The 20,688-nt window shown below is 38.2% G+C and overlaps 1 protein-coding gene across 2 annotated transcripts; it reads right to left on the reverse strand.

Annotated features, from left to right (window-relative positions):
- Positions 1 to 1,466: 1,466 nt before the first annotated feature.
- dync1li2 (dynein, cytoplasmic 1, light intermediate chain 2) lies at positions 1,467 to 17,160 on the reverse strand. 2 transcript variants are annotated; one of them, XM_042414171.1, is made up of 13 exons: positions 17,018 to 17,160; positions 16,208 to 16,281; positions 15,640 to 15,756; positions 15,297 to 15,527; positions 11,047 to 11,210; positions 9,241 to 9,334; positions 8,899 to 9,034; positions 8,548 to 8,659; positions 8,329 to 8,388; positions 7,376 to 7,420; positions 7,171 to 7,288; positions 5,999 to 6,136; positions 1,467 to 5,075 (listed from the first exon to the last, which is right to left on the reverse strand). In XM_042414171.1, exons 1-13 carry the CDS (start codon positions 17,101 to 17,103, stop codon positions 4,963 to 4,965), a joined length of 1,488 nt encoding a protein of 495 aa, XP_042270105.1. In that variant the 5' UTR covers positions 17,104 to 17,160; the 3' UTR covers positions 1,467 to 4,962. The 2 variants fall into 2 exon arrangements, with proteins under 2 accessions (XP_042270105.1, XP_042270115.1); XM_042414181.1 differs by having other exon boundaries at positions 4,898 to 5,070.
- Positions 17,161 to 20,688: the final 3,528 nt, after the last annotated feature.

Here is a 20,688-nt window from a genome sequence, read left to right on the forward strand (position 1 = left end):
GCTGCATTATCTATATGATATTACCCTCATTATCCCTCTAATAGTAAAACATTAAATATTAAAATATACATTTCTAAATCTGTATAAATATGACTGCATTGTATTACTCAGAGCGCTCATATTTTTATGGTTTGCCTGCTATTTAAATGTATGGTTGCAAGTGTCAGTTTGTTGACAGCAAACGTGCTGGGTTTTTATCAGATGACATGTCAATCATGTCAAGTAAACTTTCAGAATTCAGGGATTGGCCTCTTTTGCCGGATCTCTGTGCCTTACTGCCCTCTTATGGATTTTTAGTGGTATTAAAAGGTTGTGTGTGATGGAGTAAAGGGATAAAGATGATATATCGTATCTGAATGTTGCTTCCAATTTTTAGTATTATACAAGTTCTTAAATTGGCCTTGGTGGGTAGATAACCTCTGCTAAAATGCGTAGATTCGCCCAAAAAAACCAATTGTCTTAAAAAGGAAAATACTTATAGGGCTTAGATCATAAAGAAAAGGTTTGTTTTATATAGCTAACGTGCTTCAACATGATTCCTACAAACTAGATTGAAAACACACATCGCCTCACAGCATATTAGGGTTAATCCACAGGTTACTTTTTGATAAATTATTGGAATATAGATTGGGCAGGTATTCACTTACTCAAAAGAAATATGTAAGTATATCTCATTTTGTTTATAATAAAAGGGGTACATTGTATGCATTTATATATATTTGCACCAATTCTATGCTTGATTTTTTTTCCAATCAAAGCTTTGAAGTATACAAATCAAGGGATGCCTACTCTGGCTGTTTTGGCTTTAAAAGCACATTGCAAGTATGATATTAATCTTAAATTTTGAGCTTTTAAAACTTTGTTGATGGCTGTGATCTTTGCACGTTCAATCAATCAAAAACAATCTGAGTCTCATAAGCCAATAGTTAATTAGGTCATTTTTAATTAACATTTCTTACTATCCTTTTTTTTTTTTTTTTAACAGTCAGGGTTCCAACACTTTCTTAAACATCAAATTCAAGGACTTCCCAGGCCCAATTCCCTCAGATTCAAGGACCCAACATGGCATAGTTTGAGACACAGATCAAAGTTAAAAACTGTTACAAGACAGACTTTTTATGATGAAAACTAGCAGGCAAAGGCACAGCACAGCAAAACAATATTCCATTCTAACACAAAATATATAAATTCAAGCACTTTCAATGACCCATGTCCATTTATGTCTACTTTCAAGGCTTTGATTTTTTTCTCTCAAATTCACAAACTTTCAAGGATTTCAAAGACCCGTGGGAACCCAGTACTGTGCAGTCTGTACCAGACTTGGCAGTAATGTGACAATGTCACGTTGTTTTGGTAGACGTTGTGTAGTAATCAAGACAATAAAATGTAAAAGTTCTAGAAACCTTCAGTTGTAATGTGAAAGTAATAATAATAAACATTTAGACAAACGAAAAAGTCAAGCAAAGTTTTGATTCTTGGTTTTATTGAAGCCAGGGGTCTGATAAACATGTTCCTTATCTTTGTCGGCGTAAGAAGCTAGAATCCACATGGCAGCTTAGAGGCTACAGAGACGTGTTAAAGTCATACAATCAAACTTCTGAATTAATTCAGGACACAAAAACGCGGCCAGCCATGTGCTTACAATGTCTTGATATCCTGGATACAAAAGGACTGGAAGCAGAAGCTCGTAGTCTCGTATAGATGTAGACTGTCGATAGTGGTTGAAGGCAATTCAGTTAACATGTGAGGAGGCAGTTGCTTTCAACTGACGTTTGAGTATAAAAGTTACAACATCTGTTCATTATTCAATCTTGGGAGCAACATCCAAATCTTTACAAAGAGCAGGTGCAACTCTGAAACCAAGCAGCATGAGAGCGCTTCATTCTACTCAGCTAAATGCCAATTTTAACAAGTGTGGCCACGTTTCAATAGGATCAATCAGTGTGGTCAGCCAGGTTAGAGTGACATTTCAATATTCCTTTACAATAGAAAGTGTCTTATGGGCAAAACCATATTTGACAACAAAAACAAAACATGTCTATTAGGATGTAAACACAAACAAGGGACGTTTCATGGGCAAAAAGGACAAACCTGAAAATGAATGGACTTTTATTTTGGTTTATCTACTTCAAGATGTCCCAAAAATATCCCCTGCACAATGATTTCTAAAGGGTTGATATTAAAAATCACAATACCATCAGCAGAAAGGGGGTTATTCCATAGTTAACCACAAGGGGCACGTCCCATAACTTAAGCAGCAACTGCAGATAAATAATGCAATTTTACTGTGTAGGTTAACTTCTAAGTTCATTACTAAATGTTCTAAAAGGCAAGGCAAAAAGAAAAATATGCATTCTGTATCTTTTAACTGTAGCAACAGGGAATTGATACAAGTGTCCAAGGAAAAGTGCTTATTTCAACATGTGGTGGTACTGCTCCTGGCTGTTCTTAAAACTGTTTCACCCACTTCGGCAACAGAGCCTCAGGTGCACATTCCACCCAGTCACAAAAAAAAAAAAAAAAAAAAAAAAAGGAACAATAAGAGCTTCATTTTGATCAAAAATAAACCCAGAACAGTTGTAGAGTATCATTTTTGACAATAAATCAAATCATGCATGAAGTAGACTGTACACAAATATGGTCTTGTGGTTATTCCCTCACAGAGCAAATTGTTTCAAAATGATGTTAAACCCTAACTGCATTGTATTTGTAGACCAGTTTAGAGGATTTACCATAATCTACTGTAATAGAATTATGGTATTTCTTTTCCTTCGACTCCTGAAATTGCAGATATGGTTGAGTGGAGTAAGGCATTTCTACCATTTTTATGGGGTGTTATGCAAAATAAAAAAAAAATATAATAAAAAAAAGGGTTCATAGGCAGACCACAAGTTTGGAATGCAAGGGCTCGATGCAAGAGTAGGAGAAAAATGGCCACTGGTTAATCTTATGGATGACTACAGACTATAAAAAGCTGAAAATAGCGAGTAATATGCATCTTTGGTTCCGTGTTCCAATTCACTCCAGTTTTCCTTTTTTTTTGCTATTGTTATTTGAATAGCAAATAGCTGCTCTCTTCACATTTACCATGACATCTGTGAAAGCTACTGATGAACTATATCCATAGGATTAAGTAGGGCCTTGCATACAGACTTAAAAATGATAATGTACATTTAATTCGTTTCGATTAGATTATGGTGTCATGAAACCATAAATATTATTACAGATTATTTGATATGGTACAGTATAATGGTTTTAATTTTTTTTTTTTTAAAAGAAAAGAAATTACATAAGACAATTAAGCAACCCCTTAAGGACACACAAATTAATTAGGAGCAATCCTGTGAAGGCAGGGCGCCCAGTGTGACAAACTATTAGCTGTACATTGAAGGCAAAAGGTCGTCGTTTTAAATCGGGCACTGAAAGAGACCGAACAAAAAGATCTGACTGGACAAACAGGTTTCCTACAGGGATGTGTCTCTACAGCTACTTCTTGTAGAAACTGGGAATGTTTTATCTGACATGCGAAGTACAGTGTGAATAAAACATGTGAAACCAAAAAGGAGGACCACAGTGCTGTTACACACTGAACGATACAATATCTCGTTTTGTTCAAACCACAGCAAATCATTGTGTGTGTGTGTGTGTGTGTGTTTTGGCTGCAAAAGCGAGTGGTTTCAACCACAGCAAGTGTTCGTCTGGGGGACCCAAAAGTTCCATCGTGTGGTTTCTTCTTAATATTAGCAGCCTTTACAGTTTGTATGAAGGCATTCAATCTATTGCTCTATTCAACACTATCAGCTAGGCCACAGAAATCTTATTTGTGAAAAATAACAGAGACCACAGGCTTGTTGTACATTAACAAAAATGTAAAAAGAAATAAATTATTTGGATGACAAGAAATGGACAAAAAAAAAAAAAAACCTTTTAACCGATGGTGCTACAGTGCATTTCCTCTTATGTAGACAAGCACCTCTACTATGACACAAACAGCTAACTGTGCGAGGCACTTGGGAGTTATAGTAGGAAAGATGCTGCCCAACCACCCTCCCCAAATATACACACCTGTAGCTAAAGAAGCGATTCTGTTGCAACCTCAAAGCCTGTCAAATCCCAACCAGTCTCATTTAGTCAAAGAAGCTATTTTCAGAATTTGAACAGGATTGCATTTTATACAAAAATCAAGATGAACCTGAATAGAATTTTTTCGTATTAATATTTACAGAATCCTTCGAGATGACAAGGGCAAATGATATGATATGCTATCAGCTATCTGGACATCTCATTAGTGTCATGACGTCAGTGGCATTTTAACATGTTATGTGATACAGATGAATGCTTCCTTAAACCAATAAATGGTGCACAAAAATAAAATAAAAAGGAGGAACTTTGTATAAATACATCAGTATCATATCCAACAATTTTTTACATACTACATATGTTTGCAAGTATTTTAATTACTTTTCTCGAATCTATTTAAAGTTTAAATACCTTTCCAATCGCAACCAAATTCCTTCCATGAGATAAGCTGAACCAGAGGCCACAGGACCAGTATATTTCCACTCTTTAAACCCATGAGGAGAGGGTGTTTAACCCCAGAAACTGGGGGGCCTGCAGCCCAGCATATCAGGCTGGCTGCCAGGGAGTGTGCACACATTTCCATAAACTGACATCCCTCACAAAATAACATTTACAGTGGAAGAGAGGACAGAAATAAAGCCAAGCCTTCAGCACTTATCATCTCATTAACACCTCCATCTCTGTTATCTCTCTCTTCCCATCTCACCAGAACACCAAAATATCTGATAGCATCCGAAACTCATTTTGGTGAAACCACTGTGTGTGTGTGCTGACTGATATAGACATTGGGAATTTGGTCAATTTTTTTTTTTTTATGCTCACAAGTACATGTAATTTTCCAGAGTATTAACGCAGTGGACGATGCAGCTGTTTTTGTTGCCTTTACGCTTCGTTCTCTGTCGGCGGTGGTATGTTGTTAGCTGAAACCGTTGAGTCTTGTTTGCGAGTCATCCTGTCCAACTCCGCCTGGACATCAGTCAAACCCGGCTTCTGCCCTTGGAAAAAAAAAACGGGAGACAAAGCCCAAAAGTAATCTCCTGTAGCTTCTGTGTGTATTCATAAACAACAGTTTTCTACAGCCAGCAAGCGGATGGATGAGGGAGGGGAGGGTTGGATGGTGATGCAATCCCATGCTGGAGATTGGCGGCCTCGCTGCTGCAGTTAACACGCATGCAAAACTAATCATCAGACATGTACAACATGTTCTCATGCATGATCCTTTCAGCTGGCTCTCATAGAGATATTAACACTGCTCAGCACTGGAACAAAAAGTACATGTCAGTGGTCTCAGACAGAGAGATGAGTTATGTAATGTTTCCCCTCAGTGATTCACCGGGTACATTCAGCTATTTCACATTCACTGTTTGACTTTGTTATACTTAACTAATATAACAAAGTAAGAAAAAACATGTGCTGGAGCTGAAAATAAGCACTGCTGACATGCAAAACAGCTGAGGTTAAAAAAAATAAATAAACAGGTAAATTAGTTGAGCAACATAGCAGTAGAATATGACGTGAAGTGAGTGACATTAGTTTCGGGGGGGGGGGGTATGGTTGGAGGTTTGGTGCATACAGGCCTGTCACAAGTTCCTTCAGATGTCAGAAGTTCAGTCAAAAAGGACAAGCTTTCTTTTTTGTCCTTTTTAACCTTCTCTTTCAGGCTGTAGAGATAAAACTCCAGACAGCAAAATGGTCCACAGCCTCATTTCTAACTCCTCCTGTCTTTTGACCAAAGTGTGCATGCAGCCCATAATCTAAAGTAGATCTAAATGCACAGGATGGCTTAAGTTCACAATAAGAATTTATAACTGTTTTGATAAAAGGGACAACTGCTGACCTCAAAGAAAGAAGACTGGGAAACAGAGCGACTGTTTTCACTGTTATGAGAGGTGGACCGCACTGACGGAGGTGGTTATACCTGTTTTCTTGGCGGACCCTTGCACTCCAGCTCCAACTGCTCCAGCTCCTGGGCTCCCGGGGCTCCCTGGGGCTCCCGTCTTTTTACTCAACAGACTGTTGAAGAAGTTAGCCAGCACTCCCTCATTGGCAGCCCCCGCTGCAGGAGAAACATGGAGTTTATAGATTAATGAAACTCCCCTTTTCTTGTGAAAATTGTCATAGACAAAAAGATAAACATAAATTTAGGTTGTACTTATTGTTACTTGATCATCCACCACACTCAACTTATTGAGTTGCTAGTTACCTCAAAAAAGACTTTTGAGCACACAGACTGATTATTAACAGATTATCATGCTTATGATGCCCAATATGATGTCACAATTACAAATTAGCAGTCAGGGACAACCTTATTAACTTCTTTTAAGATACATATCCATTGTTCCTGCTGAATATAACCACCTCCTTACAAAATAAGGCCATGTGTTTTCTTGTAAGGTAAGGGATGGTGTACTGCACTGTGGTATGTGTAGTTCACCATCCAAATTCATAAGTTTGTCTCAGAGGAATTTATAATCTGTACTGCATATGACACCCTCTATCTTTAGATGCTCTATTTAGATACTGAAAAAAAAACTCTATAAAAGCCTTTTATTAGGAAGAAAAATGTGTTGGAAGTTGATAAAAGCACAGTAAAAGTACAACTGTTCAAAGTACAGTGATTGTTTTATTATGCAGTTTTAACTCTAGACCACAATATGCGAAGGTTAACAGATCTCTACTAAATCTAGTAGACACAATTCCTTTTTTTAAATTGAAGTGCATTAGCCTGCTGCTAGTACTTAACGATGGAGAGGAAGTAAATATTTCTGCTCAGAGGTGGCCAGCTCAGGAATCCATTGTTATGTGAATCATTTGAGCTGTTAACCTCTTGGGGGCAGTATTGCTGCATTTCAGTTGAGAGGGGTTCACATTACAGCCCAAAGACGAATGTAACGCACAACGATCAAAGCCTTTTTTCCCCCCAGGAGTCAAAACACTGGATTCAATGGATGTTGATGATTAAAGAGAATCCTGAATTGAGTGGAAAGGACAGATCAAGCTCCTGGTACAAACTAGGAAGCACTGGAGTGCACAGTATTACCCTCAGCGCTCTGGTATGAAAATTAAAACGAGCAGTCACAGAGCTCCTACCTTTCATGTTAGGGTCAGGCTTTTTGACAGCAGACATCGGTGAGCCGCTGGTCACAGTGGGTTGGCCGGCGCGACCCGCAGGCCTGGGGGAACCTGAGGCTGTCCGTCCTGGAGACTCCTGTAACACAGAAACAAATAGCTGGGTTGGTCTACACAGAACGAGGAATAAATGAATGCCAGGTTTGAAGGATGTGACAACACTTACAGTTGCTCCTCTTGTTGGCGTGGCTGGCTGCTTCGCTAACAAAGACTAAAGAAAAAAGAATGAAAGGGTTCAATTCAGATGTGTTTTACAATTCCAACAAGAGTTTCTTATGTGCATTTAAATTTTGAGTATTGGACCAAAATGGATACTGCAAGCACAAACATTTGACTAAATTTGAATTACACGATTACGTCATTTTTATCTCATTTCATTAACTTGCATGATGTACGCGAGATAAGAGTGAACAGTTTCAATCAACTCCTTTATAAACTTTAAATGTCCTGTCCTATAAAAAGGGAAATGTAGTCAGCACATGCAGTATTAAAGTAAAAAGGAATTTGGCAGAAACTAACGCAGCATCAACACTGACCAATTCTAACCTACAAAGCTGCAGACTCAGCTGAGGGTTTTTTGTTTTGTTGTGTTTTTTTTTAGATTCCCTTCCTGCTTTACTTTCCCACAAGATAGGAAGTGAAGGCAATGTTACTTGCCATGGTGAAGTATAATGTGTTGCCTGATGTCTGTCAGCACATGAATACAGTTTAAAATTTATGACTGGACAATAGCTACTTGTTTAATGGTGAAAATGCCAGTTCTGGATCACCACTAAAATCTTACCGAGGACTGATCCATCGGTCTGTCGGTTCACTAAATCTTAGCTAAATTGGTTTGTAAATTATTGAAACATGAATGAAAAAATATCCTCCACACAACTTTATTAATACCAATAAAACTTATACTAGAAAACTTGCAGGGAAGATGCAATCAACTGTGTATGTATTAACTGCCTATTGTCACATAATCACTGGAAACTATTTTCTATATTTCTGGAGATTTCTCTCAGTGTTCTTAAACCATCTTATGTTATCAAACTTGATCATGGAATTACATTTTATTTGATTTTATAAGCGTTCAAAAATCAACATAGGGAATTTTCAGAAAAAAATGCATACCTGTTGCTTCATCAGGAATACCTGCTCATCCTCTGCATTTATCTCTTTGTCATGAACCAGCTGTGAAGAAGAGCAAAGGGCTAAGAGAGACATCACATTTAAAAAAAAGTCGAATATAGGATATCAATGCCAATAAGATCTGACATTCAATTTATTGTGTGTGGTTATTTAATTGGCACTTTGGGGTGTAATGAAAGATTAGAGGTTACAGTGTCATACCTTTCGTGTTGGAGGCTTTGTGATAAAATCTTCAAATGGATCTTCAGGTCTGACCGTTGTAAAGTTTTCATGCAAAATCCCAATTTTCTTCTCATTATCCCATCCAGAGGGACTAAAGGCATAGAAGACACAGTTCAATTACAGTGTGCAAGATTATATAAATTCTGTTCTAGATAATAATGCAAAGTGTTTCCTTGAAATGAAAATAATCCAGTTTTTGATATAACTGATAGAGTCCAAGTCCAAGAATGGCAATACACACTGATTATTACAATATTATTATCTAAATGTTGACGGTAATATTTGAGACAGTGATGAGACTGAAACCAGTGCATCTCTTGTTTCACTTACATGAACACTGCATCCTTCTCTACCACTAAGGCAGGTGTGGTGAACTGGAAGTCATACATCTTATGTACTATATATTTGTAAAGCAGATCCAGGTTCTTCTCCTCTTTGACTGAGGTGTAGATCAGGCCAGCTCCGTCTGTTAAATTTGGTTAAGGCAGCAACAGTTTGGGTGAGGACGGGGATTGAAGATGAAAGGGAACAGGGATAGAGATTTATTGATCAGCATGAATTAATCAAATCTCATGGGCCATATTACAACCCTGATGTAAGGTCCATTTCTGTTTGAACAGTCAAGGACCTTCATGATAGCAACACAAACATTTATGCACATGAGGAGGATACATTGTAAGCAAAATCGCCTGATGTGGGACTGGATGAAATCGAAGTGCTCCTCTCTGTAGTCGTGCTCCTTCTCTAATACGCTGACTGCGTCACACTGAAGATTAAAAGAGTGAGAAAGAAAGAGAGATACATGGATTTTAAGGAGACAGACACTTGAATGTCAGAACTGATGAATATATAAACAAGGTAATATTGCTCTCTGCCTCTTCATGCTTTGCATCTTAAGTCTATTCCACAGCGGAAGTGTTTTCTGATGGCATTCTCGTCAGAAAAGATTCCTATTCATACACATTTGTTATGTTCCAAGTGTTGTTTTTTTGTTCCTCCACTTGAACGCCAAGTAAAACATAGTCTCCATGAGAAGTCATTCATATCACAAAACTGAACAAACCATTTGTTTTGGTGTTGTTTCTGTTACATTAGTCACCCTGGAGAAAAAACATTTTGACTCACCACTGAAGGACAGCAGTTGACTGAGGTAGAAGTTGGTGGGGATTGTAAGAATGGACACCTCCACACTACTAATGTGTTGTGAGGACAGGGGTGCAAACATGCCTTTAGGAGGCTCTGGGAAGATTTTTCAATGCATGCTGCCTGCCGAATGTCTGCTACAACGGGCATGACCACTTCTACTTTCCCTCTGGGGGAACAACTTGATGGTGGGTGCAGCAGCGACAGAATTGAAATTTAGTACTTCCTGTCTCTTGTTCTCTAGTGGAGCTTCCATGATGAGTCATGACGAAGGGGAGAGGTTAAAAAAATATATATAAAAAGACTGATGCAAAATGTTAAAAAATCAAAAGTCAGGAGATATCTAATTTCTTCAGTATCTGTTGCTAAGATAAAGTGATTAACAGCAAGTAATGGTTTTAAACAATTACTTTTTCTGCCAAGCTGAATCCAGACAGAGGCACCAAAGATAAAAAAAAAAAGGCACATTCACCATTTTCTAGTCACAGCTAGCACGTGAAGCTCTGCTGATGGCTACACTGTTGTTTTTTTCCAGCACTAGTCTTTGCCTGGAGGGTTAATAATCAAGTATAATGGCAGCTTTTTATTAGAGGACAGTACCTCACAAAGCACAACACAGAAGTAAAAGCATACATAAAAGTAATGTATGCAATGTGTCTGTGGGGAAGGAACAGATTTAACGTAGGCCCAATGTGCACAGAGGAAACCAGCAGTGAGGACAGCTGCCAAGATGTTAAAGGAGGAGGGGGGTGGGGGTGGGGGTGCTTAGAGAAGTTAGAAGATGACTACAGATGGCCTGAAAGAGGTTCTAAGGACTAAGGAGAGGAAAGCAGGACATCCCTAGATCTTATCTGAGAATACTGATGAAAGGCAGCAAGAGCATGTTGAGGATCTCCTAAACCTAATGGACACAACCTCTGAACAGAAGGCCTGGCTTGTAGGAGGAAATAAATAGTATTATAGGTATCATTTCTAAAAACAAAACCGTAGTGGTTGCATGTGTGCACTATGAGAACAGTTTTAAGGATTAGGACCATATTTGACACCATATTTGGATGGACACCAAACAGACAATGATTTTTGTGTATTAGCACAGATTGTTCTCTTTTGCAGTAAACTGAACCACATTGTTGTACTGCATGGTCTGTTACTGAGTTGGTTGCAAAAGTTACATATGTGCCTTTAAGATTTAGCTACCAGGGCACATGTGTGAAAGAATTTGATAAATTGGTAAAACCTCTTTTAACAATGCCAAATTCTTAGATTGTCTCTGGATACACATGTAGTTTATGGATTGACACATGAAACTTTTGGAGGGCTGTAGAAATCACTTACCTTTGTGCAAACTATTAGCACTGGAATGCCCAGGTTGTGTGTGAGTGTGTTGTCTCCAAGTGGTAGCACGACGGCCTCATCTTCCCCTGCTGTCGGGGCCCGTCTCTGTGGGGAGGCTTGGGTGGCGTCCTCCGGTTCTGTGTACTCTTGGAAGGCTTTCACCACTTGTGGAAAGGAGAGAGAGAGAAGGAGAGAAAAACATAGGAAATTAGACCATTAGTGGACATAGTCCATTAAAATTGTTCATTAGTTTCATTTTCAATAACTTTATCTGCCTCAGTGTTTCATGCATCATTTCAAAGCCTCTTAAAAATGACAACATAGTCATCTTGTTTGCAAGTTTTCATGTCTAGTTGACCCCTATCTTAAAATAACTCACAAAAAAACACCTTTTGTATTTTTATATATAAAATCCTCTGGCAAAATGTGTATTTTGAAAGGAGATTTCATCACGTACTAGAAAGCATAAATAAAAAAATTGAACTAATAGTGCTACTGCAGATTTAAGTTAATCAACCCCTCTGCTCCTCTCATAAAATAAAAACATGCTGAAGTAACACATTCTTTGAAAATAGCTGTTACAGTACCTATTAAATTTTTTTAAAGCCTTTCACTTTGATCTATGTTGTTTGTTATAGCAAACTCTTCCAACACTGGAAACACACAAGAACATTAAGCAGACAATCACAGTTGTTGTGCTCTCCACCTAATATCTCTGTAGCCCTGACGTAATTTTTCGAGGTGCACATCATCTCTGGCGGTAACGCTGTAGAGTTACTGAGTCACTCATAGCCTCAGCAACACCCTGATGCAGAACTATATTTATATAGGTTTTTATAGCATGGTGTTAATGGTTGTACTCTGCCTCAAACTATGCCCCAGGAATTAGATCAACACGAGTCACGAGTCCTCAGTGGCATATTGAAATATGATAACACCTGCCCAATGACAGCACTGATGAAAATAATTTAACTGCACATACAACAAGTCATTGCTGTTTCCTGTAGTTTAGTATTATTGGAAAAAAATGTGTTAATTACGCTAAGTATCCGCTGTTACATAACAGGCTTTTGTTAACGTTAGAAAAAGAGAAATATAAGGCATCTTTCACCTTCCTGTTGTACTGCCCCAGCTGTCCAGACATTTACAAAGCTGTGCTGTGAGTCGAGGGGGGGGGGTATTTAGATGCAGGAAGCTTTGGCCTACTTCCCTTCCTCTGCTTCGGGAATGTAGCAGGGACAGCCCACAAAGCCAGATTGACTTGGCGTTTTGAGCCAACTCCTTTACTTTCAAACATGGGATTTAGTATATGGGGCGTAGTGTAACAAGCTATGTAAGAGGGAACCCGTCTTGGACACAGGATTACACAAATCCAAATATGCACAAATAGGTTTGAGTATGTACATTAGGCCACTAAGGCACGAACTTAACATGTAGAGATTACACCATCCAAAAGAAGACTCAACTCCACTGTGAATGACTGAAAGGTCAGACTTTCACCTAATTCTTCCCAGGGAAGAGGTTCACTGAGTCTAGACATGACACACAACTTGGAGATCAACTGACTAATAACACAGACGAGATGAGTGTTTGTCACCATTAAGAGTGCTCCGATCAACTGAGCAGTGATCAAAACCTTTACTGATCAAGCTCTATTGAAAATATGTCTTAAACCAATCAAAAAAAAGCAATCATAAAGTAGGAAAAAGCAAATAAACATTAACATCCATCACATCTCCCTGTCTCCACAACAAAGGTGTCTGAGGCAGAAGATCTTAAGATTATGCTAAAAAAAGTAGTTTGAGCAGTTTTAAAACTTGATTCTGTGTTTTAGTTGTGAAAATGCTCAAGCTGGCCACAGCCGCTGATCTCTATAAAAGATGATAGACTTTTAACAGCCATCTTTCAAGCCTGCAGAAGATAAGTATCTGAACTACAGAGAGAGATTTAGAGTTGAGTATCACTTTAAAAGACTAAGCGAAGGAGACAAAGACAGACTTTGCCCTACAAACAAAGGTGAGGTCATATATCATTAGTACACACAATCAGGAACTGCTCAGCTGTCTATGAATCAAATATGGTGTGCTTGAATTTCAAAACTGTACCTCAAAAATTACATTATTTTTAATATCACAAAGAATGGGTCTACTGTTTTATTAGACAGTAAATTTGAGTGTTATTTATGTAGCTAAATGGAACTATTCTCTCATCAATAGTGATTAACTGACCACTGATTAACCAATTTACACTTATTTCATACAGTAATTTATTGAAAGATGTCAGTAATCCAGAGCCCTGATTGGAGGAAAAGTATCTTTTCTGTCCATGTGACTACTGTCAAATAAATAAATTTGGTCCCACTGACAATTGTAAGTCAAGTCCAAGTTTTCGCTCAGTTAATGCAACTGGCATATGTCCAGCGTGACAAAAACACTTTTACAGCTGTCAGGTTTCCTATAAATCCTGTGAAACCGATCTAGCGTCAAAACAAAATACCTAAGATCTTTGCCTCCGTTTCACTGCCAAACAATGTGGCTGAAATAAAGTCCTTGTTTTGTCACAAACCGGAGAAGTCATTTCTCATGTTAATGTGTGGCCCTGCAATAACTCGATCCTGTAATTTGACTTGATTACGACTCCAGCAGCCAGACAACTTCAGTTACAGCATACCAGGAGTCAGAACGTCCGGCCCACAGAGTGAGTTCAGACCAACTCAGTTTACGTCCCTTCCTTTCCCTGACGCTGCTGTTGGAGGGGAGGGAACCATGATGCAAGACGGCTGCAAGACTGCCTGGACAAAAGCCACTCAACACATACTTCCAGTCAGTCTGTCAGCCAGTCTCTCTCACTCACACACATCCATGCATACATACAGAATCTGGCTAGGTCTCACCAATCTGCTACTGACATCACAACTGACATGCTGGAAGACACTTTATCTGGATGACATGCTTCAGCTAAACTGGAAAGCTGACTGTGTCAGTGGGTGGAGTCACACTGTTTGGCTACAGAGAGAAGGTAGGAGGAACCCTTAAGAGAAATCTGACAAACCCATGCAATAAATAAAAAAAAATAAAATAAATTAAGCTACAAAAAATGACCAAAATATTATAAGTCTCAAGAAAAAAAACCTTCAACAGACACTATGGCTGCAAATGTTGAACTGCAATGAATGATCAAACTAACATCTACAGATTACAAGCTATAATGTATCATTTCCGGGCTCTATTTCTTTCTACTGCATTGTATAAATCGATTTTAGCAAGCCTCAACTAATACAGCTACTTGAAACAAAATAATACAGTGAAGCAAGTTGAAAATGTCAACCCATTAAAAAATAATTACACTCACTTACAATGTAATTAACAATGTGCTTTAGACGTCACTGGGACATCAACTTCTCTTTTCTTTCTCAGACGTTTGCCAGCAGGCTAGTTGTTACTACTTGGCATTTGCATTGGCAAATTACATGTTAAGATTTATAACAGCTCCAAATATTTTGAGTAGACCTGATTAAATTAACTCATATAAAATCATTTAACAATTTAATTTTCTTATGATAACTCATTTCAGACTTAAAAAGAGCAAACTTTGGAGGCAGACAAGCACCCTCTGAAAAACCCTCCAGACTGAACTAATGTTGTCTGAAAGGCAACGATCTTTCCGAACACAAAAGAAGTGTTCATAAGCAAGAGATGACCAGTTCTAAAATTATCAGGAGAACATCTGAGTGCATCACACTCATTGATCTGCAGAACTTGCCTGCAAGCTAGAGCACACAGCTGAGGATCATGGGCCTCTCTGATGATGACCTAAAAACATCCATGACAATGCGTAATGTTATACACTGCTTGCCTCTCATGCTACACAGAGACCGATTTCTCCTTTTTCCAAGCAGCAAGTCAAGCAAAGAGACTGGCTCTTATTATGCAAGACTCCCATTTACTTCCACCCTAGGATGCTGCAGGCACCTTTTCTGAGTGCTGTCTGCTTTTAGCCCCATCTTGAGACATACAAATCAAGAAAATGTATGCATGTCATATTTCTACTTATGTCTCAGATTTTGCATTTTGAGACATAAAATGACCTCATAACAAATCACCACCTCTAACATGTTAGCGGATGATTTGCTTTATAACTGATCCTAGTCTCTGCTTTTTATAGCAGATAAACTCACAATGATACTTCATCAGATGCAAAGTCAAAGCAGAACACTAAACACAGGTAGATGAAGTCAACCCATTACTTACTGTTCTGCTCCATTTCCCTCATGTCCTCAGGAGGGATCTTGAGCTTGTCCACATGGTCACGTAGCACACTAGCCCACTTCTGCAGCGATTCCATAATGGTCCAGGGCCGTGACATATCCGCAACAAACACCGCTAGACAATCAGGTAGTGACTGAGCAGAAACAGCAAACTTAAGTAGGCCTTTGTGGTACAGGTCCCCATCCAGGATCCACACGTTACACCGAGTAAGGTCTGCAAAAGAAAACCAAAATAGTGCAACATAAGTACTTTATTGCTGTAAACTATAAAGGCTAAAAAATAGGCAATAAAACATCCACAGAAAAGCTACAGCAGGTGAACTCACCATCTCTGTCCTCATCATGGACATTTAAGTACAGATACTCCAGTCCCCTCCCTTTCTTGCTGTGATCGGTTCCTTGAAGTTTGGCCACAAGTGTCGTTTTTCCTGATCCATCCTCACCTGCAAGATTTCTTACTCATCAGCTTACATATGACATTGTTTATTGTCATCAGTACTTGTATTAATATTGTTTAATACATATTGTTGTGGATATTTTTGAATGATGATGGATATGATGCGCAAATGTACTGTCAATTCAAAAAATCTTTCTGGTCAAAAGCAGCGTTTCTCGCATTTTTTAAAAGACCCACCCAAAATAAATACACCCCCACCCAAGAACAGTTTTGTGTATTAATGTGTTTATTATGTCTTCTTTTCAAATGTGTTGGAGAAAATGCACCTGAAAGTGCAGCCAGAAAGGTTCTTAAACGTGAAATCATTAGTTTTTTATGACTTCTGTGTGTGGTTTTGCAGTTTGCAGGCGCTCCTCTCCCCTCAGGGTTGATCCACCCCAAATATACACTACAAGCACTGCAGAAGCTTCCAAACATGTGGCTTAAGAAATACTTACCAAATACCAGGATATTTTTTCCTGATGGCAACTTTGAATTCGAGCGAGTAGAAACTTCACTCAGTATTGAGGACCTACAAGAAATGGGTCACATTTATGAGAAAAGCAAACAGACAGATAACGTTAGCCATTAAAACTGACAGCCAAGTGGCACATTGACAGCCTCTATTCTCACAACATAACATTACAACATTACATAACTATTACTTGTACCGTTAGAGGAGATTGTTTCACTCTTTAGCCTGGCTCTGAGATGTGTCCACGACAACACATAAAGTAGGAAATGATAAGTCATCTCCACTGACCGGTGCGTTAGAAATAATAAGCTGAGGATCTAAATCCATTTAAACCTGACATACTGCTGTCCAATGCAGTTGTTATCCCCCTCTTTAATGATAAACGTTGACTAAAGCTAGTATTATTTTCCTGCATACTTCGTTTAGTCGGTTATGGTGCTAGTTAGCTTGTACGTCCCTGTTAGCTTGTTGTATCTTACATAAAAGTGCCCGTACTTATCTGTCAAAGCATCTGATGATATGAAAGGCTCTCTCAAACTTGACTCATTAATTCAACAGCTTTTCCCATATTTGTAAATCTCACTGGTGGACAATATAGCTAAACAGCAATAGCTAACAGCAGAAACGTTAGCTAACTGACCGCCCAGCTTCAGTTAGTGCTAATGTTACCGCTAGCCGGGCCGGTGTTTTATGGGAAGCAACCGGCAGTGACAAAGCAGAACCATAATGTCTGTGCTTCTCTAAGAAAACCCTCGGCGGTCTTGAAGTTGTTAAAAGAGTAGCAGCAACTTGCCAAAGGTTTTGTCCTTCTTCCTCTTCGTTGTTGTTGTCGCCTACCCCGGCTGCGCCCGGGAGCTGTTTCTCCAGAACGGGAGCCATCTTCTCTTTCTACAACCACAAAGGCAAGGCCCTGCTGCTCAGGCACCACTAGCACCGCCTTCATCCAAGTAGCCAAGGGTACGTTACATTCATTAACCGCTACGCCGCGCCGGGTGCACCCCTGCACAGTAGCTGTGACATGTCATTATTGAATGCTTCAATAATTATCACGTTGAAATACAGGTTTATTTGTACTAAATGGGATAATAATAATAACTATGTAAATGAGCGGAAAAAAAGATTTGACACAGGTAGATTAGGGTGATTTTGTTACTGATATAGCACGGCTCTCTGAGTTCAAACCTTCTAAGATCCCCATCCAGACATTATTAAAGGACGGGTTCACAATTTTCAAGTCTGTCTTAAAACAAATATGTGCAAAAATGAACATTCAAATAGGGTTTTCTTGCTGTAATCATTCCTCCTGATCATACTGGCCATCAGAAGATCCCTTCATAATGCACAATGTAAGTAATTAAGGCCAAAATCCATTAAAAAAGTGTTTAAAAGTTTATATGAAGCTAACATGAAGCTTCAATTAGTCAAATCAGTGTTACAGTCTTTCTAGTGCCAAAGTCCCTTTTTTTGTTACTATACTTCCACTGCAGCTCAATAGGGAAATACTGTCTGAGGAAACACAAAGAGGGAATTTGATTTTTTTTTTAAACTGTAAATGTGGCAGATATCCACTTGGTATGACTAACTCAGACTGCTGAAGCCTCATATAAGCTTCAGATCAACTTTTAAATGCATTTTTGCACAAAATGACTGTGTGGACACACTGTGGAGTTTGGCCTCCATCACTCACATTGAAAGCACATTTGAAGGGGATCTTTTAATAGCCAGAATGAACAGGAGGAAATGATTACAGAGAGGAGAACCTCTTTCAGTGTTCATATGGACACCTGACTGTTGTTCACAGACTTGAAAATTGTGAACCTATCCTTTTAGACATAAAAAAAATACTCTTGGTATAATAGTGTGTGTCTGATATGTTTTTTTCCACAAAGAAAGTAAAATTGCCAAAATTCTTCAAATTGAGTCTCCTTCTTCTTCCTCATTGAAAAATGCAGAATCTATGATAATATGCAAATATTTTTTATTTCTAAAGTTTAACTGCTGGATGCAAGATGTCTCTTTCTTCGCTGTAAAGTCCTTTCTCAGTGTATGAGCACTAGGGGCTTCAAGTTTCCACATCCCATTTGGCAAGGTTGCCTATTGGACCAAGATTAGCGTCAAAACTAGTTGTGATGTCACAAATCATGCTTTTTGGTTAGCACAGGGAAACTTTCACTATCAGCAGATGGATATGAAAACAGTCTTCTATTGTCAGACTCTGCACATAGCTGCATCATTCTGCACAATGAAGGTCAAACATCCAACTGAAGGAACAAGAAGAAAAAAACATTTTTGAGTGGAGGGGGACTTTAAATTGTACTTCTGGCCACATCCCAATAAATGATGTCATAGCTGTTTTTTTTCCTTGAACAGCTGATGAGAACACTGTGATATAAACCATTGCCTTGTGGTCAGATGTTCAAAACGTTTGAAGGTTTTAACCCACAGAGTGCTGTGCAGTTGCAATTTTCTCCACTCTGTTATGTATTTATCCTTTAATTATTGAACCAACAAAATTATTTACCAACCCAGTTTGCTCAGTTTCAGCCAGTTCATTCAGGTGCCATTTTAAGCTTAATCAAAAACACATTTAGTTTCTTCTACAAGGCTACAAATCTTCACCAAATGCAATAGAAAGGAAGAAAATAGTTTAGTGGAGGGAGGTGTCATGGTTGCCGGGCAGTGACGTCAACCATGAAGGTATCCATGGATACAGTTGTACACACATCACTGATTCAAAAACTACTTTGTGTCAAAGGATGTTGACCTAGTCATTTTTATGAGGTTATGGGGTTTTGCACATGCTTTGAAATTGATATATACCATTTTTTGGCCACAGTATGGCATTTAGTTTGATGAATAATACCTTTTAATTCAATGGTGTTGCAAGGAGCAGGAAAAGGGTAACAAAAAAACAAAAAGGGCAGGAAAAAGTGTTCCAACCAGCCCAGATTTCACTTCCTTCAGTAACATGAGTGGAAGAACAGTCCATTCAGAACACATTTATAGATGTGAGAATTAGCATAATTTTGTTACGTATACTGATTTTCACACTATATTTAAAAAAATTTTAAAAAAACTTAATTTGAATCGATGATCTCATTATATTATTAATTCTGTGCAATTATATTTTGTAATATAAAATATTATATAAATATAAATATCACAATTGTGAAATATTAAGTCCCCAGTAGATGGTGCTATTCAAGTGTTTTTGAAAAGTAAGTGATTGGACTAAACCATAAATGACATTTCTCTTCTTCCTGCACAGGCTGATATCATAGTCTGAAAGCAAACTGATTACTTCACTGTAGCTTAGATTTTTATGGCATTTATTCATCACCAAACAGAATATTCTGAAAGTAGTAATATAGGAGTAGACCATATACTCAAAATTCTCCATTACAGGCCACACTTTGCCTCTTGTATAGGCCATTTCATACAACTTAGTGTTGGAGTGTTGTGGTGAAAACAATGTAAGCGGTCATTATAGAATGACTTAATTTTTATACAGATTGTGAAGAGAAAATCAAATGTTAAGCATAACAATTCAGACCTATTCATTTAGAGGAAATAAAGTTGTTAGGGTTAGGGTTATGGTTTTGTCAATTGAATTATACATTCATGAAATATATTAGCCACTCCGGGATCATACTGGGAAAGCCTCCACACAAGCCCAGCGGTTTGGCACATTCCAACAACACACTGTTGACCGACAGTGTGTTGTTGAGCCCAACACCTGTTTCTTTATTTCTCCATCTCTTTAAGTCTTTGTATTGTAGTTATTGTTGACAGGACCAGAACTTGCAGACAGATGAGTTTTGGACATTTAAATTATATGTTTGTGGGGTTGTCCAAGGTCTCCCCATATATTTGTGAGTCTCCTGTCTATGTGGAGCAGAGTGGTTGGCTGGGATGGTGGTTTTACTCCTGGGAATGCATTCCAGAGCTTTTGCATCATGTGAAACTCAGCCTTTGCTGCCCCTTTGTCACTGGTTAGCTCTGCTGCCAGCAGAAGAAAACAAACAAGATGGATCTTATTTTCTTGTTTTCTATAACAAGATAGAAACTAGAACATTATGGCATCTGGAAAGCAGAAAGTAGATAGCAGAGTATTTAGAATAAAAACAAAGGTCTAAGAAGATCAAATAAATAATAGAATTTAGTTTTTTAATATTCCCATCAGATTTACACTTCTTTTTGACACATTTTCTTATACTGCTCTCTCTGTTTTTTATGGGAATATGTAAACCACAGTTAATTTGCCATAAACAGAAATGCTAAGAAACGCTTTTCATAAAAATAAAAACAAAATTATATATATATAATATATATATAATAATAAATAAAATTCTGTCTTCTTAAGTGTATGTATCACATATCATAGTTATCACAAAGCTTTACAGAGTTTCTCCAGACTGTGTGTTGTGCAATGAGCTTGTGTGACAGAAGAGGGTGCTGCATCCT

Source organism: Thunnus maccoyii, chromosome 1 (genome assembly GCF_910596095.1).
Source record: "Thunnus maccoyii chromosome 1, fThuMac1.1, whole genome shotgun sequence".
Lineage (NCBI taxonomy): Eukaryota > Metazoa > Chordata > Actinopteri > Scombriformes > Scombridae > Thunnus > Thunnus maccoyii.